At 37.1% G+C, this 8,587-nt stretch overlaps 1 protein-coding gene across 2 annotated transcripts in view; it reads left to right on the forward strand.

Moving 5' to 3' along the window:
- Positions 1–8,585, forward strand: part of LOC126770482 (protein winged eye) — a 104,026-nt gene extending 95,441 nt beyond the window's left edge. Inside the window, exons 9-15 of one of the 2 annotated variants that reach the window (XM_050489873.1) lie at positions 453–2,914; positions 3,098–3,133; positions 3,231–3,453; positions 3,579–4,279; positions 4,518–4,706; positions 5,406–5,564; positions 6,246–8,585. In XM_050489873.1, the coding sequence (XP_050345830.1) occupies positions 453–2,914; positions 3,098–3,133; positions 3,231–3,453; positions 3,579–4,279; positions 4,518–4,706; positions 5,406–5,564; positions 6,246–6,473 (3,998 nt within the window). In that variant the 3' untranslated portion in view covers positions 6,474–8,585. The remainder of the gene's footprint in view (positions 1–452; positions 2,915–3,097; positions 3,134–3,230; positions 3,454–3,578; positions 4,280–4,517; positions 4,707–5,405; positions 5,565–6,245) is intronic. The other variant, XM_050489874.1, reaches the window with a different exon arrangement.
- The last annotated feature ends 2 nt before the right edge of the window (positions 8,586–8,587 follow it).

Below are 8,587 nucleotides of genomic sequence, written 5' to 3' on the forward strand. Positions count from 1 at the left end.
GTAAAGGACATTAGGAACACAAAGGAAGCTGGTGGGCTTCAATTAAATTAATAGGAAATGAGCAAGAATCCTTAATCTATCTTTTAATTCCCACCGAAGTTTTAACATTCCCGCGCGACCCCGAAGCCGGAAGAGTGAAGATGGAATACAAATGTCGCTACTCTTAAAGAACTGGTAATGCACCATGTTACTAGGAATTCATAATTTACGTGGTATTTATAGATTCGTTACGTCATAATGTTTTTCGCTCTTACCTACATATCTTTTAGGTCCATAATTCTTTGGAGTTTATTTTAAAATAATTAATTGATAAGGATAGTTGTGAAGTAAAATTATTAGTTCTGATTAAGCAGCGTTCATACTTGATGATATTGGCGATATACTTAGTCGTTTATTACTAATGCTTTGCTATTTCTGAAAATTGTAAGACTTATAAATACTTTTGTTTTTAGCGCAAATGTCAATGGAGAGCATGATGGTGGGTGGTGTTGGCGGCGTAGGCGTGGGGTCAGTTGGTGGTGGCGTCTCGTCTGGCTTCCAGCTGGTCCGGGAGCCCACATCGGGTGCTCTCCTGCTGTTACCAGCGCCACCAGACCTTCCTCACGCGGTAGTCTGGGGTGGGGTTCCTTATCCGTCCGCTCCTTTACTACTTCCACCTGCCCCACACCCTTCACACCACCTTCAACTACTACCAGGAGATCTTCTTGCCTCTACTGCTACCCTTCAACACACGCACACTCATTCCACCCGGCTCGTCACTCTCGCTCCGGCTCCTCCGCCACAACAACATCCTCAACATTCAGTCGATAAAAGGAAACCAATTATGCAACCCTTAATTACACCACATCATACCCTCATAAAAATCGAACCAGAACCGCCTCAAGAAAAACCCCCTACATTCGCCCCGGAACCTGTCCAGCAGCCAATACTAACTACTCAATTGTATTATCAACCTGATTTTTCGGAACAAGCGTGTAGAAGTCAAGCGACTTCACCCGCGGCGCCACCCACATCGCCATCAGAGGCTCCAGAAGCTCCAGCGCACAGAGATGCGTCAAATCAAACAGATCACATTGATGATGAAGATGAATCGCCAAATCATGCTGATGAAGATGAGAGAGAGGTGGCTTGCGTTGGCGTTGCTCATTTCCCCGAAGAGTCTAATGGGATGCATATGCAGTCTTTACCTCCTCTAGATAGTGCAGAGGAATCATCTTCAGAAGGTCTTGCCGCTTCGAACGTAGTTGGTGCAGTAGAAAAAGCGATTGATGCCATCGAAAGAGACGAGTCAATAGACAACAACTCAAATGGTGGAGGCACTCACGACTTAATTATAGACACAGCGAGGAGTTCGACTCCACTCCCCGTGCCACCGCAACCACCCGCAAGACCACCAGTCGACGTGAGTGGATTGGAGCTTTTATCAAATAGTATCGAACAATTCGAACGAACTACCCCTGGATGTAATATGCCTGCATTAGATTCTACGCCTTTAACTGTAGACACAAGAACGTCGACGAAATTAAACATTTTAATAAAAACATCTCCAAAATCACCCCCCCGTATTGAAGTGGAACCTCACAGAAGATTCGAGTTCCCAGCTTCAGAACAAAATACGGAACAGGCGAAACCCTCCTTCGACGGCCTCGGGTTGTTGTGTGCTTTAGCTGAGCAGAGGTTCATGGAAGAGGTCGAAGAAAGTCCTCAAACACATTTACCTTCAACATCACGACCGTTCATTAAAACGGAACCATTATTAAGTCCTACAGAAAAGGATATAGAAAGAACAATTGACTCTAAGAAAGAAAAGCACAGGAATAGAGAAGATTCGAGTGAAGGAAGACGAAAAAGAAGTCGTGACAGAGAAGATAGATTACGTCATAAATTAGAAAAAATGAGACGACACAAACGGGAACGAAAAGACGATGAAGGGGAGGAAGGAGGTGAATTAGAAGCTAGCTTACGTCGTGTTACGGCGTGTTCTTGCGGTTTGACTAGCTGTTCGCATTCGTCCACAGTTCCCTCGGCTCAAGCTCTTGTAAATGCTATCGAAAAAGACATGCGAGAACGTTTACAAGATTTACAAAGACAATGTGATGAAAAACGAGCTCAGTTAAATGCATTGACTCCACCCTTACCTATACTATCAACTCCTCCCACGCCGAGCACTCCAGCTCTCTCACCAGACTCTGATCGAGGGTCATCTAAGAAGCGTAAAGTAGGACGACCGAGAAAAGTATCTAGCCCTGATTCTACTGAGACTATTGTAGCTAAGAAACCGAAATCCAAGAGCAGTCTAGTTGGCTTTTTACTAGCAAAAGGCAAATTGAAAGGCAATATTTTATATTCAAAAGGTGAACCATCCAGAGAGGACATAAACAGGACCAGTAAAGTTAGACCCAAATTAAAGGCTGAGCCTATAGTGAAGATGTATTCAGAGGAGGAAGAACATGACTGGGGCCTTAATAGATCAGCTAGTTCCTCAATGGAGAGCCTAAATGAGGTACGTCAGAAAAATCGAGAAAAAGTGGATCGCTTAGCGAGGAAGCATTCAAGAGATGATCTTTCAGAAATAGAATTAGCTATTCGACGTGCAAGCGCTTCCAGTGATAGTGATAAGGAAAAACGTCGTGCGAAAAAGAGACGAAAGAGTTCAAAGTCTAAGGAAAGAACAGAAGAAGAGGCAAAAGCGTCACCGACTGAACCGGTTGCACCGGCACAAGTGATATCTAGGTGTACATTAACAGAGGATAAATTGGATTTGTCACCTAGAGTGTTAACAGCGAGAGGAGGATTGTTCTATGCAGGCAAGCTGAGTGCCGTGCAAGCTCCGGATGTCTACGCTATAACGTTAGATGGAGAAAGAGGGAACAAACCACACATACTGTCTAGAGAGGAAACCCTAAAAGATGCTGTAAGTAGAAAATTATAATAATTTTGAATAATATATTATTATTATATAAAATGCAGTGTTTATATTGATGTTCAATTTGTTAGGATAATAACACTGAGATTTCTTTCTTTAACCTCCACATGATATATGATAAACGTGATACGAAATATTAAATTTAATAAACTAATTTCATTGTTTCCAAAGGCACAACATTTTCAGATAAATGCTACTCCAGAATTGGTAATTACTATTTTCAAAACTTAACATAATCTGTTATTTGACTTAATAAAAAAAAAAACGTAAAAATAGTAAATTAATTATATTTCAAACCCTTCAGATACTCGAAGTTAGTCCAGCATCAGTCACGGACTTACCGTCTGGAACACGAGTGTGCGCGTACTGGTCTCAACAGTACCGCTGTCTGTACCCTGGGACGGTGGCTGTGTCTTCCCCGGATCCACATGATGATAAATTTGTGGCTGTGGAGTTCGATGATGGAGATTCGGGGAGAATAGCGATTGAAGATATCCGGTTCTTGGAGCCGAATTATCCTGTTGTTGGTTAGTACCTTCCAATCGAAAAAGGATTTATTGACTTTACTAAAATTATTGAAATCTATAATATTTTTTTTCTGTAATAGTAAATGTAATATCGTTTTCATTATGCACTCTTCTCATTATTTCAGAATACGAAAACACATTATTCACACTTGGAAAGAGAAGGAGAAACACGAGTATGACTGAGGAGAAGAAGTCAACCGCATCTACCAGTAATGAGGTCAAAGCTGACCTGCCACAACAACAACCGGCCCCACCACAAGCCGAGAATGATGAAGAAGACAGACACAGGGACCGAAAGAAACTTAAAAAGCTTCGCAAGGAGAAAATGAGAAGACTAACTAGCGAAGAAGATCCATCTTCAATGGAATATGTAAAAAAAAAGAAGAAGAAGCACAAGTGTTGCGAAGAACATTGCAAGCACAGACGTCATCATAAGAAACATCATAGAAAACACAAGAAGAGACATCATTCTATATGCAAAGATCATTCAAGTTCATCAGGCGATGATCACAGACTGAAATCATCTTCTGATTACATAGATTCAAACAAATCTAATGAAGATTCTGTAGATTCGAATGATAGATTATCAACTTTGATAGCAGTTGAGAAGTCTCCAGAAGAGAAAATGAAGACAGTTATTAAGAAAGCTGTGTTATCAAAGAAGACTTTGGTTAAAAACGCTGTGCTAGATTTTAGTAATTTGGGCAAAATTGCCTTGAAAAAAGACACGGGGGGAAAAGACAATTTAAAAGACAGTGGAATTGGATTGGAGGAAGAAGGGCCATCTACATCTACGGCTGCTGCTACTATTGATGTAAATAAAAAGGTATTTAAAAGCTGAATATAATGTCTAAATAATAAATATATAAATTACATATTCAAGTTATTTATATTACTAATCAAAAGATGGTCAAAGGCTAGACGCGGCGTAATATGGATAAATTTAAAGAAGTTTAGGCACGATCGATTTATCCTAAAATTTCCGTTTGCACACAGTTTTACCTTACCTTACTCGAAAGTTAATTATTGTCATTATTTATATTTTTTTATGTTATTATTTTCAGAAGACGAAACGTCGAACAGTTTCTTTGACATCCTCCGATGGTGGTGGTGGCGGTGTGAGCAAGATGGCAGCCTTCCTGCCTGGAGGCGCGCTATGGCGGTGGCACGGACCCGCCTACAGGCGCACCGCGCGACCGCGACATCGCAAGCTCTTCTACCGAGCCATACAGCGCGGGGAAGAGATCCTACACGTGAGTCGTTACTCTTTATGTTGTCCTGGTAGAAAGAAGGTTTCAGGAATTCAGGAATATATAATATTATTTTGCTTTATTTGGTGGACATTCCTTATATGGATTGTGGGTTTCACCTGCATTGAATAAGTTAATTTGACAAGGAATTTATTTACCTTAAAGGCCGGCAACTTATACGGTATTATATATTGCGATATATACGGGTTACCAATTAATAAACCTAGAAGCTAAAGAGTTCTTAAACATAAGCAAATTAAATACCGAAATATTTATCAGCTCTTACGAGAGATTTACAAAGACGACTCGAGATTATCAACATTTAATTTTATTAAATGTTGATAATCTCTGAAAAAGTCTGGCCCAGTGGTAAGAATGCGTGAATCTTAACCGATGATCGTGGGTTCAAACCCGGGCAAGCACCACTGAATTTTCATGTGTTTAATTTCTGTTTATAATTCATCTCGTGCTTTTCGGTGATGGAAAACATCGCGAGGAAACTAGCATGTGTCTATTTTCATCGAAATTCTGCCACATGTGTATTCCACCAACCCGCATTGGAGCAGCGTGGTGGAATAAGCTCCAAACCTTCTCCTCAAAAAGGGAGAGGAGGCCTTAGCCCAGCAGTGGAACATTTACAGGCTGTTACTTTATAAAAGTTATTGATTGTTGGTTTGATATCCTTTGTATCGTACGTGGTAGGTGGGTGAGGCAGCCGTATTCTTGTCAACGGGTCGTGCAGACCGACCGTACATCGGGCGTATAGCGGCGCTGTGGGAAGCTCGCGGCGCGATGGCCGTACGAGTGCACTGGTTCTACCACCCCGAGGAGACAGCAGGCTGTGAACGGCTACACTATCCGGTATGTATCTTTTTACGTATGATCATATTTAGGAAAATATGGACATACATTTTTGTCTAGTGTCTGTTAGGACTCTTTATGTCAAAGTAACACGATACTGAGTCATGTTTAGTTTACTTAGATTATATTTTACTTGGATTTTACTATTTTCTGCTAAAAATAATTATTTTACTTCGTTCTTTAGTGTTTAAAAAATATATATATTGAATAAAAACAATTTTTATCAACTTTTTTGATTTTCTTTTACTTAATTATGCATTAAGATGATATTATAAAATATCTTACATTAAGATGATGATTATGCATTAAGATGATATTATAAAATATCTTACATTTTATAATATCATCTTTATGCATAATTAAGTAAAAGAAAATCAAAAAAGTTGATAAAAATTGTTTTTATTCAATATATATATTTTTTAAACACTAAAGAACGAAGTAAAATAATTATTTTTAGCAGTCATTTTTCTTGAAACAAATCGACGCCCACAGAGCGAAATGTAAGAAACCGTCTAACAGTGTTTCGTGCATCATTTAAATATTGTAATTATTGTACAACAAATGTTCGCATATTACTTTCTAAAAACCTCACGACCGATTTTTACGTCGAGTTTTGAGTTTGTTCTTATAGAAAAGCAGACTGGCCTCTTAAATAACTTATGAGAGACTTTTCATTTACAGGGTGGCCTATTTGAATCTCCACACACGGACGAGAACGACGTGCAGACTATATCGCACAAATGCGAAGTGTTACCGCTGGAGCAGTACAAGGAACGCATGAGTGACGACCCAGTTAAATACAGCACCGTCTACGATAACAACGACGTGTACTACCTCGCCGGCCACTACGACCCCACGCAACAGAATCTACGAATGGAAACAGATATACCGTTCGCTAAGACCTCTTAATAGGGTATGCAAGCCTAGTACTTTTAACCGAGTAAAACGGGAACTATTCTTCCAGGCAAAACGGAGGATGTTTTTGATCGTTGTATTTTTAAATATTATAATTATTTTCAAATTTTATTTATATCATGAGTTTTAGTGTGTTACACAGTAAGAATTTTATTAATAATATCCCATTATCATGTATTGAAATCGATATATAAATTTTAAAGAGATGGGTGTAAGGTTAAATTAACAATAGCGATTTAATTATATTAAACAAGTTTATCAAAATCTCGATGTTAGAAAGTATACCAGTAGATTTCTTTCCGATCCACGAGAATATCGGACGTAGCTTTGGGAATTACTTATACAGGTCTTAAAGTACAATGTAGATTTTTGAGGCTCAATACATGTGACAATTTTTCACTTCACGTCCCCGAGACGGTCCTTATAACGTAGGTACGTGTTAAAGTTACCCCCTTGTTACGTTTTAGCGTATCCATTTTGGAATGTTATGTTTTTTCATCTCGATTATATACGGGCCGAGTTGGTGTGAGGTGATGAAAAATATGGGAGTAGAGCGTTCGCGGTCGATTGAGAAGCGACTGATTCGGTGATGATATATAATAATCTCTCAGTGTATATAGTTGTATCATTAGTGTATTTTTTTATTTATATACTTAGTTCTTCATATATATTATCTATAAAATGCAATACTACTTCTGCTAGTCTTATTTCATTGCAACAAAACATTGATTATATTAGTCAAATATTCAATAGTTTTGTTGATAAAGTAATTCAACGGAACGTAAAAAAATTGTATAATTTTTTCTGAACTCGTTATAAATATTATTTGTTTCTTTTTATTTTTTTTATATATTTTGATTGGTTAAAATATCATGTTATACCTTATCTCGAAATGGTGCTAGATCCTTGATACTATTCGTATAATTTTGCAATACTTTATAAGATTGTACATAGAATCGACTTATAGAGAGGTGTTTCTATATAACAATTATATAAATTTATTTCGATGTCCGCTTGCTCCGGTTGCCATTCATTATTATTTACGATACTGTACATTTAATACGACGTTTAATTTCTACAGGGTATGATCGAGGCCCGCTTTTTATCCTTTTTACTCATATGTATATGAAGGGACTGAAAGACAGGGATATAGCTAGGTCGACCAAGGATAGGAACGTAGATAGGTTTTTGTATGTGGCCAAACAGTTTATAGGAAAATGATGGAAATTTTTCAGCCGTATAAGTTTAGATACTCAGGCCGTCAATCATGATTAGCTGGATGACGTAGCAGTCCCGATTTTTGTTTATTATGAGTAATTTTAATAATATGATTTATATATTTAAGTGATAAACAATTTATTGAAAAGTATATAGGTTTAGCGATAGCCATTTGTTTTTAAACTAAATACATTGTTTTTATAATATAAAATGCTTAACTATCGCTGTTTCTTGCGTAGATTTTTTTTATATTTTCGGGTCTTGAACGTGAAGGTACGAATGATAATAAAATGCAATCATTAATTTTTTTTTTATTAATACAATGTTAAAAATAATATTTGATTGCCGATTTATTAAATCTATTTCTTACGTCGTAGTTCGTTATGATATAAGTTTACGTTTAAGTTCATTCATAAGTTTAGTAGAATAAGGTATTTTTTTTTAATTTTATAAATAAAATATATATTATTGGACCTTAATCTTTAAAAAGTATATTGGAAACGAAAAAAAAAAAAAAAATTAAACAAAATTTCGAATTTGGAAGAATCAGAGTATGTGGTATTTTTATATAATGAGGAATTCATGTTTTTTTTTTTAATTTTAAAAAAGATGTATAAGATAAGTACAAATTCATTGACGAGAGTCTTAACTCGGCCCACGAGTGTATACTAACATTTTGATTTAATTCATCAAAATCTAAACAGCCTTATCGTGTACAGTAATCACTTCGCCATAAGACTGTAATGAATTTCTTGAATTATTCACAACCTTAGCGTGTATTCGGAAGAGAAGGCCATACAAATAATTATTAGATTTAAAGAGTAATAATATATCAGCATTGATAATATAAAGATTATAAATACGCTTAAATAAAATATTTTTGGCTGATC

Source organism: Nymphalis io, chromosome 9 (assembly GCF_905147045.1).
Source record: "Nymphalis io chromosome 9, ilAglIoxx1.1, whole genome shotgun sequence".
Classification (NCBI taxonomy): Eukaryota; Metazoa; Arthropoda; class Insecta; order Lepidoptera; family Nymphalidae; genus Nymphalis; species Nymphalis io.